Raw genomic sequence first — 17,652 nt, forward strand, 5'->3', positions numbered from 1 at the left:
AAGGGCTTTAGATGTTTAAAGTGCCACACTCAGAGGGGAAAAGAAATCCTTTGTTTTTATCCCAAACAGGAAAACTTCAGTTCATGGACTCCCTTCTACTGTATTGACAGAAAAAAATGACCATAAGTGAGGAAAGGCTGAAACCTCCTGCTGCTGTGCTGGACTCCAGAACCAATTTTATTGTAATTAATTAAGTCCACATATCAAACCTAGCTCACCTCTTCCCAAACACTGGTATTATCTGAGTTGGTCCAATGTCCCTGCACCTTTACTACTAAACGAATGAGAGAGACAGCTTCTGCAGAATTTATTCCATCCTGACAATGTCATTAATTATGCTCCCTTATATGTTCTCTTCCTTTTGGAATTTTTGTAGCATACTCATGCAAGCACTGGATTTTTAACTAAAGTGTTCTCAATTATTAAAGCAGTTTTATCTATTTCACCTAAAGATTCCTTGTTCTACAATACTCCTTTGTCATATAATAAAAACATATGCTCCATGTCAGACTGAAAGTGAAAGTCTCCAGTTTTATCATGGATTCTTGGTCAGGAATCACATTTGAATAAACACCTTTTTTGTTATTTACTAAAGAGATGGCCACCTCTTGAGAAAGAAGGACTCCCTGGAGAAGAGCCTAATGCTGGGAGTGATCAAGGGCAAAAGAAGAAGGGGATGACAGAGAATGAGGTGGCTGGATGGAGTCACTGAAGCAGTCAGTGCGAGCTTAAATGGACTCCGGGGAATGGTCGGACACAACTTCGCACCTAACAACGACAACAAGAAGAGATGGTATCTCCTTGACACCCCAGGCTGGCCTGACTTTTCTCCCTCCAAAATCCTTTGCTGGGTTACTGGTATCTAGTCTTCTTGGATCAATAAACATTGAGGTAATAGATTCATGCAAATATTCTTGAGGAGCAACAAGGTAATATAAGAAAATGTACAATTTAGTTGCTATTTATATATCCAAAACAACTCAGTACTTATCCCAAGTATTGCAAGATTCTAAATTTAATACTTTCTTCACATTTCACATGCCTCCCTCAAAGCTACAAAACATTCTTATTAGATGTTTCCTTTGGGGCAGGAAGAGAAAATGTTTATTGTTACACCTCAGATGAAAAATTAATTCACAGTTGAATGACAAGTAAATTAGCAATTCATTCTGAACCAGCAGGCATCCTGTTAACAAGGGTAGTTGGGGTCTCTTGTATTTTTTATACAGCTGATGGAGAAATTCAATTTCTCTTTAATTTCCACAGATTAAATATGTGTGAATGATCTAAAAGTTACACTGGAAATGTTAATGGTGTTGTACACTTGCTTGACATTATTTGTTGGAAAAGAGGCTTGTGAAGGTTCTATCAGTGGCTGCTTTTCTACCTTGCCGATTGCGTGTGGAAAGTGGATTTGATGTTGAAGAAAGATAAAAAGATAATAAGTCAGTAAAAAATAACCCCATTCAGTCATTATGATTTCAGCACTTCAGTCTCACATAATGGAAAAGTGTGCTACCTATGATCCTCCCAATATCTGTGGCTGCCATTTTGTGTGACTAGGCCAACACACCTCCCCCCCCCAGTTTAGGTATGTGCAAATTTGTACCCTAAAAAATCTGAATTTCTGATAATGTGAACTGAAGCTGGAAAATATGCGTGATTCCATATATCAAGAGGATTGTATACAGCCACACTGTATCACCATCTCTGACTCTCTTTCTTGCCCTATGCATGGAACAAGTAGATTTTGTGAAATTACTATCCAGAGGCCACACAGTGTGTCTTCCCTCCATGGATCACCTCTCACATCACCCCTCTTCCCTGTTTAAGGACATTCTGAGTGACACTCCTTTCCTCTGTGAGGGACCCCTCCACCCCCAGCCTGGCTGTTTCCTCTGCAATTTTACTCTTCTAGAGCCCCACAAATCCTTAAACCACTCCTGCCTGAGGGTCTCACTACAAGGGTCTCACTACATGGGTCTAGCAAGTACCGAGGATGGCAGTCTGGTTACTATCAGGTCTCAGGTAGAACATGTACCGTATTTGCTGGCGTATAAGACGACTGGGCTTATAAGATGACCCTCCAACATTTCCACTCAAAATATAGAGTTTGTTATATACCCGGCCCGCCCCTGCATCTCCCTGTGACCAGCACTAGTCCGCAAGTGCGCATGTGCGAGCTCTGCGTAGACAAGCGGCGGGTCGGAGTGCCGCTGCTTCCTGCCGAGCAGAACAGGCTGGTCACGCCGAAAAGGCTGGCACCCTTGTCTCGCTGCTGATGCTTGCCACCAGCCATGCTGATGACCCGCCACGGCCACGCTGGATACTACGCGATACTGGATGGTATGTAGAATGAGGTGGGCGGGCATCGGGAGGCCACTATGGGCAGCTATGTCTATCCCAACTGAAGTGCACCCGGCGTATCGGATGACCCCCCCACTTGGAGGCATGTTTTTCAGGGGGGAAAAGTAATCTTGTACGGCAGCAAATATGGTATGTTATATCAATTCTGAAGTCACTCAAGCGGTTACCAGGCATTGACGATATTCAGTTCAAGGTTCTGGTTATCACTTACAAATGGACTTGGACCCATATACCTGCATGATCACCTCTCCAGCTATGTTCCACTGCAACAAAACATAGCTTGATGAAAAGGCTCAGGTATAATACATCCAAGGTCCTTGGTTCAAATCCTGGAAGGTGATAACCCCCAAGGCAGTCTGATTGGGTCAGATTTTGCCCCATGTTATATCACTTGGGATGGGCCACTCAATTTGATTGGCTGTCCCACACACTCCACAGATTTTGGCCAACAAAGCCTCCATGCATTATCTTCATTTTTCATAAGGTGGGCTTGCTGATGACACCCAATCACCCCAGCAAGCTTTGTGACCCATCAGTCCCCACCCCCTATGCAAACTGTATCTCTTCTCTTGTGGAATATCCTGCATCTGGTGAGTGCTGGGATATTAATCCAAGAGAAGAGATAGGCTATCCTATCTCTAACACAAACTGCCTGGTTTATCAGGACTGTGTAATTTGAGGAAGGATTGTGTATCCTGACAATATAGCTATACTGTATGGTGCGTTTCTAGTGCTGATTATTGTTACAATACATGCATGAGCAGGTAAAGATTAAGCAAGTGCATTTCCCACTAGCTAGCTGCAGGACTAAAGGGAGAAGATACATTTGCATTCCTTAAAGAACTGATTGAGATTCCAAAAACAGATTGGAAAGTCTTTACTTTTTGGCAAGAAAGAATAGAGCAGCTTGACACAATCTGTGACGTAGTTTCTAATGAAGTATTGATAATAAGGCATTTAAATCAGCACAAGGGACCTCTCTCGCCCATTGGGAGGGAAACACAAGGGGCACACATGGTCCAAATTCTATCAGCCTTCAGCAGGCAAATGTTTCTTGAAATGAATATATAACAGAACTCAGATGGAAGTTAGCTCTGGTGGGAGGAAGTCTTGTAGTGGGGCTATCAATGAATTAGGCACTGCATCATCTGGAGGAGATTCTTGGAGAAGTAGACAAGACACTTACTTACTGCCATTACACTTAACGGGGTCACAGCAGATTTTAATTGCTGGTTCTAAAAAAGGTCAAACATGCACAAAATGCCAATGGGATTGAAGTATGTTTGATACATTTCTCACCATGCTGGCCTAACTTCATTGACCAAAAAGCAGATAAAAGTCTATTATAGCATGTCTGGAAGACCAGTGAGTGAGTCTTGTCAAAGGAACAGAGTTCTACTAGTGCCAGGATCATATAAGCACACTGAAGGACCTAGAATACAAGATGCTTGACCAGAGAGCTAGGAAGGGGGTTCTACTCGATAACCTTGGGCTTGTTATTATTTATTTATTTATTAGATTTGTATGATTGCCACTCTCGGAGAACCGGCTCGTGGTGGTTTACAATATTTAATGTACAAATCAATACATTAAAATTCCACATTAAAATCCCTAGCTCGCAATGTTGTTGGGAGGTTAAAATGAGAGCCTGAAATCCTAAGAGGAAGACTGGGACAATAATACAGGTGAGATGTTGTCCCTACAGTCCTTTGAAATATAATATCAAAGATAACAGAATAGACCAATATCAGACCAACATAGCTACCCACTGGAATATAACAAATATTCATTTAAAATCACAAATTAAAATGTACAGTGTGAAGAAATGCATTTTGGAGTGGAGTTCTGAACTGAGTAAAAGCTTCTAATGGAAATAAGGCATTTAAATCAGCACAGGAAACATCTCTAGCAAAGAACAGGCAGGAAGGGGGAAATTAGTTCAGTTGCTTTCTAGACTCACTTTATCCGCATTCTTTGAAATGCTAATAAATCTAGCAAGAGACAATGGGATGCTCAAGCCCTACCTTCAAAGCAGGGAACAGAGATATGTGGGAATTGAAACTAGACAGACTTCAGAAAGAAACTCCTAGGAACTTCAGGAAAAGCTTCTTGGATCCACTCTGACCTGGGTGTAGTCTGCATGGAGCTTTTTACCCACTCCCAGATCTACTAAATCCCTGCTGTCTACACTCAATTTGATTTACATTTTGATTTTGGGCGCTTTAAATTTCCCCTCTGCTACATTCATGATTGATCGGGAGTGACCCTACCCTTTTCCCTGAGATATCCAGAAGTGGATATAACCCTCAATATTTGAAAAATCAGTATCAGTAAGTGTGCAGCTTCTTGCTTTTTGCAAATTAACTCCATTCTTATGCCTCTAGCAAAGCAGTCTTCCCTGATTGCCCAGGGTCAGTTCAAAGACTTCCTGGTTCCCGTTTGCAAGGCTTGTCTTAAAGTGACTGGGCTCCAGAGGATCTAATTTCTTTCAGCAGAGAATTGCCTATTGTTTCCCTCTTTGCTTTCTCCAATCCTCCCACCCCCTCATTCAAGAAAAGAAAGAAAGAGGCTCTTGGCTGCCCTCCCCGCTCTGAGCTTCCCCAATCGAGTGCAGAACACTTTCTGTTTCAATTGGGGGGGGGGTGAGGAAGACCCACGTTCAAATCAATCTGAATTCAGCAGGATCCACAATGGAAAAAACAAAGTATGTGCAGAACCAGCCCTGGTCAGTGGATGGAGAAAGAGGATAAAACTGGGAGCAAAGAGAAAGGACCCTTTGGTGTTTTCATCGAGGCAGAGGTCTGGAGTGGGGAGCCATTGTTATCTGATGGGGTATGTGCTGGCCAGGGAGGCTGTAGAAACCCTGAAATGCTTGGAGGCAGTTTTGAAGTGAATGTAGGTAAAAAAAGAACAGTTGGTTCTTATCTGCCACTTTACCAGAAGAGAGCCAGCTTGGTATAGTGGTTAGGAGTGCGGACAATCTGTCAAGCCGGGTTTGATTCTGCACTCCCCCACATCCAGCCAGTTGGGTGACCTTGGGCTCGCCACAGCTCTGATAAATCTGTTCTGATCGAGCTGATAAAGCTGTTCTGACTCAGGACTGCTGTTTTCCAAATCCCCATATATTTTGTGAAATTTAGTTCTGCCCTTAGAGACACAAGATGATCGTTTGGTCTTCATTTCATAGGAAAGAAGATGTGAGCGTTGCCACTAAGTTGGATTTGGGTATAGGTATGGGGGAGGTCTCCTGAGGGAATTTTCTATAAAAGGCAACTATAAAAAGGAACTTGGTGGTGAGCAATCGGAGGTGACTAGAGAGCATCAAGGAGCAAACTGGAGGAAGTGAGAGAAACAACCTGAATGAGGTAGGAGAGAATGAAGGGAAAGGACTGCCTTTGCTGACAGCATATTTCAGTACAAGATAATCGTTCCCATTTGGAAAAAATGCATCACCTAGATGTCTTTAGCTATCAGGTGTGCTCAAGCAGTGACTCTCTGGCATTTCAAACACAGAGACATTCAACTGTGAAAAGTTGCAGAATTAAAACATGTAAAACGTAAGCATGGTGGGTTACCTGGCAATGATTCAGCTGGTGGGGCAGGACACACCCTGAACCCAGCATCAAGACTCAGGTGGGAGGCACAGATTGGGACCAGGTGGAGGAGGGAACAGCCAGGGCAGCCTCAGCCACTTTGGCAGTCTGCCACAGGGAGACTCAGAAGGAAAGGAGGTCAGCAAGCCAGTCTGGGCAAGGGAGCAGTGGCTCCCTGGGGCCAGGTGCTTTAAACCAGGGCATGACAATGGAGCACAGGAGCTGGCTAAGAGCAGGGAACAGGGAAGAGGAGGGTGGAGCTTAACACAAGAAGGAGGTGCAAAGCTGGGGCTATAAACAGTCAGCAGAGGAAAGGACTGGAGGAAAAAGGCACAGGAACAGAAAGGGAAGCTGAGTTAGCATGGAGCTGGAGGCTCCTAGGCAAAGAGGCAGGTTGTAGCACCATAGCTCTTCTCCCTGTCATGTATTTAATGCTGGGCATTTCTACACATTGGTAAAAATAGGATTATGCCAGCTGAATGGCGTAGTGCTAAATATTATCACGCCTCCTGGCCACTCCTCACCTTTTTGCTGTCTTGCTCTTGTCTGCTGCCTTTTCACGCTTCTCACCCTCCACAACTGCTGCTAGAAGTGGCAGAAGAGGGCAACGTATAGAGACTCTGTATAGCAATGTACAGAGACTCTAAGCCACAGGAAGCACAGACAGACAGACCGGCAAGGGTCCTGCAAGTCTGGAAAGTTCAGGAAGATCTAAATAAGGATTACTTAGAGCCCATAACTGTAAATAGTGAACGAGTAAGTGACTTTGCTCACTTCTGGCTTGGTAAATAAACAACCATATTTGCCAGGAAGGTCCTATGAAATCAAAGGCATAAGTGGCCCAGAATTTCAAGTGGGGTTAGTTGAATTCCCCGTCAATTACAAAGGCTTTCCAGGGGAGTGGCCAGGGAGACTTTGGGAGGAACTAGATGTTCCAATTTTATTAAGCAACAACTTGGCCTCGCAGACAAGAATGGTAATTGCAGTTGCCAGCAGGCGGCCAGAAGGGTAGAAATCACCAGACAAGCAACAGATCATGCTAACGGAACCCAATGAAAGCAAGGTTTGGAGGTGGGGCCTCAAAAGGATATGATGCCTCAGAGTCCATCCTCCAAGGTGGCCATTTTCATCTGGGGAGCTGATCTTTATAGTCTGGAGATGAGCAGCAGTGGAAGAGTTGAAGAGCTGGCTGAGGCAGGGACGAAGTGATGCAGGAGCGTCCCACCTGGGCTATGAGCAGCCCTTACTAACAACTGTTTCCTAGACCCCATTGTATGTTTTTGTACAATGGACTTTATGGTTAGTATATTTGTATAAACTTTGGTCAGTCAGTTTTATTGTATGGTGGGGTTTTGGTACTGTGGCTTATCTATGGCCACAAAGAGTTTGGGTCAGAGGTGAGATTTCAACTGAAAACTTCTCCAATCAGAAATCATGCCTTAGCTGCTATTTTATACCAGTAATGTTTACATTTGCCAGTTCTGAAGAAACAGGCAAAATCCACCATGCTCTGCTTTTGCCAATTTTGCCCAGGCAGTGGATCTAAATAGGGAGTTTCACTGATGCCACTGTACCTTACCATCTGTCTCTACTTTTTTGGGCTGTTCCTATTTCCAGCATGTCTTTAAACTGAACCTCTGAATATGCAGCATCAGCTTAACAGAAGTTTGTAGCGAAGTTCCAGTTAAACAATGTATCACTTCATGAATTATTATTGAACACTAAATTTATTAAATATTCAAACACACTGTTTCAGCAACATGAGCAAGTGGATTGACTCAGAAGGTAACATATAAACTTCTTCACCCATAATTCTCAGCCATCTAAATCAAATTCCACTAGATCTTGAGCCTTTTCTTAACTGTAAGCATTTCTGTTTATTGCTTACAATAAAAACCTATCTGGGCTTCGTCCTGTTTTCATCAATGCACTCTGTTCTGTAATTTACCCCAACTGACATTTATTTATCAATTGTTGTTCTTTAACTGTTATTATTTTGCTGTCACTCTTTTTCTAGATTCCAAAAGGGGATCTCCCTCAGTGGTTGCAGTTTTATCCATGATTAGATCATTCCATTCTTATGCAATTAAATAGATTCCAATATGACAATTTCAGGTACTTTAACTTAATATTCATTCTAAATTGATAGCTCAAGATCTCTCTCTCTCTCTCTCTCTCTCTCTCTCTGTCTGTCTCACACACACACACGCACAATCTGTAGAACATACACCAATTGTATGGTGAAATCATTTCATCAGATCAGAAAGTAAAAGACAAGCATTACGATTGAAACAACTAATTTTTTTCCTCTAGCATGACTGACTATATGTTTAACATTGTTGTTGTTGACAAACTGATGTATTTGAACTTTTCATAGAAGAATGAGGAGTTCATGAGCAACTGTGATGACCGTGAGTTAAATTATAAAATTAGGCAGCTAGTGGCTGAATTAAATTTGTTTCAAAAAGAGCAGAACGAAGTTTCAATCCAACGGCACCTTTAAGACCAACAAAGTTTTATTCAACAGCACACTTCCTCAGACACAATGAAATGGGAATTCATAATGGCCCCAATATGTTTCCACTCAGATCGCCCATTATTGAGGGACGCCTGCCTTTGTGTAGATAGATTGCAGATAGGCTGTAGTTGTGCTCCACGTTTAAGACGCAACTCTATGTTGCAGGGGTGGGCAGTGCTGTCAAGCCACAGCCGACAGAGTGATCCCAGGGGGTTTTCAAGGCCAGGGATATTCAGGGGTGGTTTGCCACTGGTTGCCACCATGTCACTCCCCTGGTGTTCCTTGGTGATCTCCCATGCAATACCAGCCAGGGCCGACCATCCTTCCGCTTTCAGTATCTGAGGAGATCAAGCTAACCTGTGCTATTGAGGTCAGGGCTACACTCAATGTTACTGGAGGAATGCAATATTCCTGTCATTTCCAACTTTTAAATTATGGGAATTGTGCAGTAGGTAACATTCTGGCATTTATCTGTGGCTGTTTCTGTTCCTCCTACTTCTGCTTGTGATTAAAGGGAACCTGACCTTGCCATGTTATAGATTTAGCAATAGCTCTGTGAGGAGACACTTTCTGATTTACCCAGCTGTTTATTTCTGGCCCAGAGTTTCCCAATTATTCCAGCTGTCCTCCTCTTAGATGCTGAACATGCTCTGAATAAATGCTGCTTCACCTCACTGCTTTTTCAGTGTTAAAACATTGATCCATCCAAGTGATGCTGAGAAGTGACCAAGGACCAATTCATTGGGCTACATTTTGGCTTAATTGCTTTGGAGCAGTTCACAGCCAGCTCTTTCCCGTTATAAAACAGGCCAAGAATACAAATGGACTCCAGAACTCCTGCGGGAGGCTTATTGGATGGATCCCTCAGAACTTCTCAATGACTGTAAGCTTCCTCGTGCAGATAAGATTGATATTAATGACTAAACGTTTCTAAAGACGTCTCACCTACTATGGACGTCTCCAACTATAGTAGGGCCTAAACCTTATGATATGAATGTCAAGGTAAGTTGTCTCAAATTACTCATTTGAGGAGTCAATCTTGCCAAAGTGAAGAAGTTAAAGTTTTGTCAGTTGGCCATTCCACTTAAATTCTTCCAGCGTTCAGAACCATTGGGGTCAAACCCACCTCCAATGAAATTATAAATCATTTCCAAAAGGGTCACGCTGTGAATGGAAACAATGCACAGATATCCAGATCCATGCCTATTTCTGTGTCACTGAATGCGTCTGTTTATGGCAAGGAGAGGGACTAAAATTAGATAACTTAATAAGATTTTTTTTCCTGTGTTAACCACATATTGTTATTCTGAGTCAGAGCTCTGGGAGAAGAGACTGTTTGACCTTCCCCATCCAGGATAGAATTAATAAAATGCTCTCCTGCCATTGTGCTTTCAGTATAGAAGCCCTACAGTATATCGCTTGAGGAAAATTCTTCTGGGGGGGGGGAATGCTGTTCTCCAGTGATCCATTTGAATGGGCTACGTACAGGCAATGATTTCTGCAATGCTGCAGGAAATACTTTTTACAGAAATGCCACCAGAGCACTTTTGCTGATCACGATGATACCACTTGGTAACTTTTACAAGCATGCTTGAGGAGAGAGGGGGGCTCAGTGCAGTGACCAAACATTTTCCTTAACTAACATTACTTGCCTTGTCTTTTATAACAGGGCTAGTCAACCTGTGGCCCTCCAGATGTTCATGGACTACAATTCCCATGAACTCCTGACAGCATTTGCTGGCAGGGGCTCATGGGAATTGTAGTCCATGAACATCTGGAGGACTATGGGTTGACTAGCCCTGTTTTATAGGACATGAGAGGGTTGAAGCTGATGGGAACTTCACTCTGACTATCAGTTCTGGAGGGGGGCAGTGGCCAAGTTAAAAATGTGACCCCACCCATTCCACGTTCAACACCTGACAGCGTTATCTTTGGCAGACTTGAAAGGGTGGACCTCTGCTTAGGATTCATCTGTTGAAAGTCCCACTGAAGAAAAGTAGCATATCCCTAAAATGCTTTTGCTGAAAAATAGTTATCAGCCTTGTCCTGCCATTGTGGATTTAGGCCGGAATAACTCTGCATAGGCTTGCACAGTGACCTTGAGTCCCCGAAGTTTCATTTTAAATAAGAGAACATGACTGAAATGCACAGGCCATTGCTCTGTGAGATAGTCATCTATTAAAGAGCGATGTGACAAAAATTGCATATGCACACACGGACATGCAAGCAGCATTTACCTTAAACATTTTTTTAAAAATGGTGCTGAGAATGAGAGATGAACTATTATTCATGACTAGTCTGCTTTTCTTTTACAGAAGTGTTGCATGATGATTATGGATACACACACCCTGATATAAACTTTATTTATTTGGACCCCATCTTATCTCTTAGCCAAGGGCAGTTTTCCTGTGTTTAAAATAAAACAAAACTGGCTGCCGGGGATGAATAGGGAAATGCCACCAATCTATGTTAGTAGTTCTACTGTTGTTTCTGGAAGCTCCTCTCATCTTTCCTCACATAGCCCTACATCTTCGGGAGAGACCAGTACCAGGTGCACCAGGTACTAGAAAGCAAGAATCCCGAGATAACCTTATTCTCACTCAAGAACTCTGTCCAGGATGCGGCTTTCTGTGTTATGATGCTGACAAAGAGGGTCCTGATTACCAGGACTGCGAGCTGGGCTTTTTCGTTAGTGTTTGTTGTGTATTTAGTAGGACCTCTTTTAAGACTAGGTTCAGGACCGGGGTGCTGGGCGAAGTCAGTGCCTGACATACAAGTAATCATCCTACAGTCTCTCCTGAACAGGCCTTTGTAGCGTTTCTCATCTTTTTGTGAGAGTGAGTTCATAGTGAGTGCATAGTGAGGTGAGTTCAGAAGCTGACTCTCAGTGCCACAGTGCGGTGGTGGCAGCAACTGCCAAGGCAACATTATAAAAACAAAGAAACAAACTCAGCTCTCCAGTGGCCAATGGGAAGCCTTGCTGGGCAAAAGGCTCACCCACCTTTCCAGAACACTTGGCAGGTATGTGTGTGTGTGGGGGAGGTTCCAGGGGGTGCCATTGTGTCTGGGGCTGGCCTGGGCAGGGACTAGGGGCAAGAAGGGAGGGAGCCAGCCTCAGCCTCCCCAGGTGTGGATCAGGAGGAGGGGCAGGGGGCGCCTTCAGGGCTTCTCCAGCAGCAGCTCTTGCACAAAGCCTACAGCGGGGGCGGGGGGGGGGGGGCGATGAAAGCTGCGGGATCTTTGCTTCTCGGCCAAAGAAGGACGAGGACGGCAGAGCGACCAAGGCGCCGGAGGACAGCTTTCTTTGCCGGGGGGGGGGTGCGGGCAGCGGCCGTCTGGAGGGTCTTGGGCACTGTCGCTCCGCGGAAGTCTCGGCGCAGCCCGGCTGGCCCTTGCGGTTTTCGGCCCCCGTTGTCCCTCCCGCCCCTCAAGTCAGGTCTACTCAGCGGGGCTTCCTCCCAGGACAGTGTGCTTAGCTTAGGAGGAACACCTGCAGTCGTCCTGGGGCACTTTCACACACACTCAAGCCCCGCATTTTTAAAATTCACGTCCAACGCCTTTTGCAACCGGATTTTGGGGTGCGGATGGCCAGATCCACTTGCAAACAGGCGCTGATGTGAATTGCAAGGGCGCGATGGGGAAGTGCCCTCAGAAGCCACGCCCTGGAGTGACGCACCTGCCCTTGGGAGCTGCCGACCCCCCCCCCCCCCTTGGCACCCGCTCGAGCTCTCCGCCTGGGGCCGGGGCTCCCGCTGGACGGCAGCTCCATCCATCGGCGCCTTGCTTCGTCGACGTGAGGCTTCCCTGGGCCTGCCCACATCCAGCCAGCCGGAAAGCTCCGCCGGCAGCGACCGGAGCGCTCCCGCTTATGGAGGCCGCCGGGCTCCCGAGCAGTGCTCCGGAGGGACAACTGGACGGCGTTGAACAGCAGGCCTGGCCGCTTGTCTGGCCCCAAGAACCGAGCGGCTGGGGGAACGGAACCACGCGCCCTTCCGCCTTGAGATCCAAAGGCAGTCTCGCCTCTCGGAAGGCAGCCGCGCGGGCAAGGCAGTGGGGAGAGCGGAGGGTGCTCTTCGGCCGGCCTCTTGGACGAGACACACAGCTGGGTGCCAGGGTGCAAGCTGCCCCAGCGCCTCGGCGCACCACGCGGTCCTTTAAGCAGACAAACAGACTCAGATATGATTCCAGCGGGTAGCCCTGTTGGTCTGAAGCAGCAGAACAAATGTTGTGTCCCTGGGCACCTTTAAGACCCGCACAGTTTTATTCAAGGCATGGGCTTTCCTGTGCGCGCACACTTCCTCAGATTTGGGTCCCCCACCCTCTTGTCGCACCTTTGTATCCCGTTGAGAGCCTGCCTGAAATGGGTCTTGATTGAATTGGAGCCGCAAGAAGGCGCTGGGCAGCCGCTTCCTTGGGGCAGGGGCCTTGCCTCTGGGATGCGTCGGAAGAGTGGGATGCCTCTCGACGGCAGGCCCGAGTCTGGAAGGGAATCTAGAGGCCCTCAAGCCCGAGCGCCTCATAAGGCCGGATCCACACTTATCCCTGAGCCCTTCCCGACAACTGCCCTGAAAGAGCGAGCGGGAGTCAAGGAGTCTGGGGCCGAGGAGCTTCCCACCTCGAGGGAAGCGGTTAGCAAAGTCTTTCCTGGCCGTGGCCTCTGCCCCACCCCGCCCCCCACCCCTGCCCGGCCGGCTGGAACAGCTGCTTGCGTAAAACAAGTGCGGGGACCCCTTGGTGCCCGCGTGTCCTTCCGACGGATGCTTCCCCACGGCCCCGAAAGCAAGCTGCGTGTGCAAGGCGGGACGGAGCGGGCGGCCAGCGCTGCCTCCCCAGCCTTTCCCGCGCTCAGGGGTTGAGGCCGGGCGAGGACGCCCGAGGACGCTCCTGGGCCACTGGCAGGCGGGCGCGCATCTCCGCTGGGACCCAGGCGGAAGGCCGGGGCCACCTTGACCTTCGGTAGTAAGAGGTGGCGCTTGCAGTCCCTCTCCCCCCCCTCCCCCGGACTTCATTCAAGGGATTTTGTCAATGGGAAGAGAGCCCCGCTGAGCTCCCCCGTCGCGGGTTTGGCTGACGTCACTAACGAGGCGATAAATATCTGTTGATATAATTGGATGTGAGATTCTGGGTTGTGATCGCAGAAGGCTGCCCATTGCCTCGCCGAAGCGGCCCCCATGATTTATTCAGCAGTGGATCGGGGCACGCAAGCGAGCTGTCAAGGAAGCGTCAGCTTATTAGGCGAGGGCTGCGTGATTCCCGAAGAGGGTCTAACCTATAAAAATCCCGCAGCCCAGCTCTGAGCAGCGAGCCGGCTGAGCACCAGGGCGGCAGGCGGCGGCGGCTCTCCGCGGCACCCATCCCGAGAGGAAGGGGGGAACCCGACACTGACCCCGCCGCCCGACTCGACTCCGCCGGCGTCCCGAAGGTAGGACACGAGCCGGGCGAGCCGCCCGCGGAGACCCCGCAAACTTCTCTTGCGCAGGCGGGGCCCGCCCGATCCTTCGCCCGCCTGCGTGGCCACAGCCCGGCAGCACCTCCTGCGCGCCTGGCCAGAGCGAGCAGAGTCCCCCGGGGAGCGGGGCGGCAGGGGCGGAGTTGGGGAGGCCGGGGAAGCCGCCCCAGGGCGCGGGCTTTGGCCTCCGGAAGCCCTTCGGTGCCTTCGGACGCTCTGAGCAGCACTAGGCGTGTTGGGTCAAGGGCTCGCCGTGCACAGCGGCTCCTCCCAAGACGCCTCCTCGCGTGTTCTTCGCGCAAAGAGGAGCCGCGAACTCCCCCCCCCCTCCGCCCCCCGTGAACCCAGGAAGGCTTTGCTCGTCGGCAGGCCTCGCGGAGGGAGCGCCGACCGCGTTCAGGACCAAGGACAGCGAGGGGGTGGCCAGCGTGGGTCGCCCGTGCCTGACGCCCCGCCTCTTTCCCGCTCTTCTCTTTTGCCTTTCTAGACCCGGCCGCTGAAAGATGAAGGTCCAGCTGCTGGTCTCTACAGGGATCCTGCTGGTCGCCCTCTCGCCTGGCCATGAGTGCAGAGCCCTCAGCAAGAGCGTCCCGGCCGCCGACAGCGCCCCGCCGCAGCCAGGTCTCCTCCCCGCGCAAGCGCCACAGTCGCTGCCCGTCTTGCTCCGCATGGGAGAAGAGTACTTCTTGCGCTTGGGCAACCTGCGCCGGAACCCCCCCGCCGCCGCCGCCGCCGCCGCTGCCCTCTTCTCTCCCGCCCCCTCGGGCCCCGGCAGCGGCGGCAGCGGGAACAGCCACCTGGCAGCGTCTGCGTCTTCCGGCAACTTTTTCCGAGCGGCCGTGCAACAGCTGCAGCACCTGCCGCACTCGCCGGAGCGCTCGCTAGAGGGCGCCGCCGAGCCCTGGGAAGGCGAAGACGACGGCGCCCCCCTGGCAGCCGCGGAGAGGGAAAAGCGCTCCGAAGAGCCGCCGATCTCCCTGGATCTGACTTTCCATCTCCTCCGAGAAGTCTTGGAAATGGCCCGGGCGGAGCAGCTGGCGCAGCAAGCTCACAGCAACAGGAAACTGATGGAGATCATCGGGAAATGAAGCGCGCGCTCCCCTCCGCCCCGCCCCGCCGAGGAGACCCTCCGCCCCGCCCGCCACTTCGACGGCACCCACCCCGCCCGCTCCCGGTAGCCCCCGCCCGCTCTTTTGGTTCGCCAGCTTTCCCCGGGCAGGCGGGGCCCGTCCGTCCGTGCGTGGGCCCGCGCCCCGACCCCCGGCCTTCTTCTTCTTCTTCCTCACTAGCATGCCCAGCCTTGTGCCCGAGTGTCGCTTGTCGCCGCCTGTCTCTCTCGCCTGTCCTTCGCCTCCCCGTGTCCAGACTGACGGAGCCTCGGCCGAGGGGCTCCCGCGGAGCCGCCGCTGCCAGCAGGCCAGCGAGGGAGCCTCGTCTGCCACCGGGGTGGCGCGCCGGGGAGGGGCGGGGAAGCGGGCTGGGGCATCTCTGTGTACGCGGCCGGGAAGAATCTTCCCTTCTTCTTTCCCCGTCTTTCTTCTTTGTAAACATGTCCACAAATAAACACATCTTTTCAGCGCTCGGTCAACTGGGTTGTGCAAGAGAATGTTTAATATTTATATTTGTAATAAAAGCTGCAACGGAACGATGGCTGCTTACCCTTTCCTTGCCTGCTGGTGGGCTGGAGACGCAGAAAGGGTCGGAGGAGCGGCAGGGCAGGGAGGAATGGGGCACCCCCCCCCGCCCCGACTTGAGCAGCCTGGGCTGGGCTGGGCTGGGCTGGAGAGGGGAAACTCCAAAGGAGGCTACCGAGGGACCCAGATTTATTCCATTAGGAAATCGAGTCCGGATCTTAGATTGAACGCCAGACGAGGGTACCTCTGACCAAGCACAGAGAGCATTTCGCCGCCACGGAGTTTAGGACCCTTCCAGGCATCCTGGGGAAAGGTCTCTCTGTGTGTTTGCGGGGTGGGCGCATTTCGCCACAACGGCCGCTTGGAAAGGTTTCAAAAGAGCTGTCTCAAAAAGAGCTGTGGCAGCCAGGCTTCCAGGAGCGCCTGTAGGGGCCGGACTAACCCGCAGTCAGCAACGTCTCCCCTCGACCCCCCCCCCGCCCGCAATTTTCTTTCCACTCCAAGAACCAAAGGCGGCGAAACTGCTTAAATTTGGAGCCACCCCTGAACTTTTAAAAATAATCCGACCTTGAAAATAACTTTTCAACTTTGTTTTGATTCACAGAATCGAAAATCGGTTTCTTTTCACTGAAATCTTACGTGCAAAAAATTGAATGAGCGAGAGGGGGGAGGGGGGAGGGGGGTGCTTGGAGAGCGCGCTTTAACCGAGCGCGGAGGGATTGAGGAGACCGGCCTCGGCGGCGGCGGGAAGAAGAGGCGCTGCTTTCCCCTACAAGGCCGGGGGAGTGGGGGGGGGGATGGCTGAGCACGAACGGCCCCTCCGGCGTCTGGCAGGCCGAGCAGCCGGGGGAGGACGGCGGGACGGGGTGGGGGTCGACAGGCCCGCCCGAGGGCCGAGGCCGAAGGGGTCAGCGCCGGCCCTTTGGAGCCCCCCGGGAGCGCCGTAGGCAGAGCCGCTGGGCGGGGGAGGCGGGTCCCCCTGGGGGCTACTCCCTTTGGGTCCGCCGCCGCCGCCGCCGCCGCCTCCCGGGGTGAGGAAATGAGGAGAGCTTTCCCAGCGCTGCCTGAGCCGAGCCCTGGACCGACGCCGGCTGCCTGAGGGGCCTCTGTGCGGGGGCTTGGCTGGGAAAGGGCCGCAGGTGCCGGCAGGGAGCGTCCAGGGCCCAGTGGGGGTGGAGCCTGCATCTCCCAGAGCCTCCGCTGACAGCCCCGCCCCCGCCCCCGCCCCTGCCCCTGCCCCTGCCCCGCCCTGCATTTCCCCAGGGCCCGCTTTCCTCTCCTCTGCAGGGCAGGCTGTTCCTGTCAAATCCCCTCCTTGGTGGCCTTAGGAGTCCCATCCTCCTTTGCAGCCCATGTCCAACTACATGCTATCCTTGGCTGAGGCCAGGGCGCAGTACACCAAGGGGCCCCTCCACAGATAAGAGAACCAGATCAAGAACAACTTACATCTGCAATAACTGGCACCCCTCCCAGAGACTCTGGGGGCAGAGGGGAAGGGAGGAGGTAGGCTTCTTTATTTTCCTCCCCACCAGAATATGGAATTTGTTAGTTTTGAACTGTTTTATTCATGTGGGGTTTTATCTTTTACTGTAACTCACCATGAGATGAGTTCGAGAACAGCAGATAAGAAATCAAATCAAATCATTATTGATAATAATAATAAACAGAATGTTTTGGGTGGTGTCAGAGACACCCATTCTCAGCTTTTATTCTCTTTGTAGTAGCTCACCCATGCTGTCCACATTGAAGTCTCATTCCCCTCTCCATCACTCACTGGCAAAAAGCCAATGGTTACCATCAACTCAGGACAAAAGGTGGAGCTTAATGGTTTCCCATTGCCTTCCTCTGCAGAGCAACCCTGGTGGTCCCCCTTCTGAATATTAACTACTTCTAACCCTGCTTAGTTTCTGAGCTCTCACAAGCTCTGGATGGCCTAGGCTATTCAGACAGCTGGAAATGAGTTAACCTGCCTACAGTCCAGGGCATAACCTTTTCGTTGTACTTACAGAGAAATCTGGTATAGTTTTTAAGTGTCTATACAAGCCCCAGCACACATACCGCTAAATAAGCAAACATCTTCTTCATTTTATA

The 17,652-nt window shown here is 50.2% G+C and overlaps 1 protein-coding gene across 1 annotated transcript; it reads left to right on the top strand.

Annotated features, from left to right (window-relative positions):
- The first annotated feature begins 13,647 nt into the window (after nt 1–13,647).
- On the top strand, nt 13,648–15,515 carry CRH (corticotropin releasing hormone). Its single transcript, XM_077351192.1, has 2 exons — nt 13,648–13,900; nt 14,415–15,515. Exon 2 carries the CDS (start codon nt 14,431–14,433, stop codon nt 15,013–15,015), a length of 585 nt encoding a protein of 194 aa, XP_077207307.1. The 5' UTR covers nt 13,648–13,900; nt 14,415–14,430; the 3' UTR covers nt 15,016–15,515.
- The last annotated feature ends 2,137 nt before the right edge of the window (nt 15,516–17,652 follow it).

This window comes from Paroedura picta, chromosome 9 (genome assembly GCF_049243985.1).
Source record: "Paroedura picta isolate Pp20150507F chromosome 9, Ppicta_v3.0, whole genome shotgun sequence".
Taxonomy (NCBI): domain Eukaryota; kingdom Metazoa; phylum Chordata; class Lepidosauria; order Squamata; family Gekkonidae; genus Paroedura; species Paroedura picta.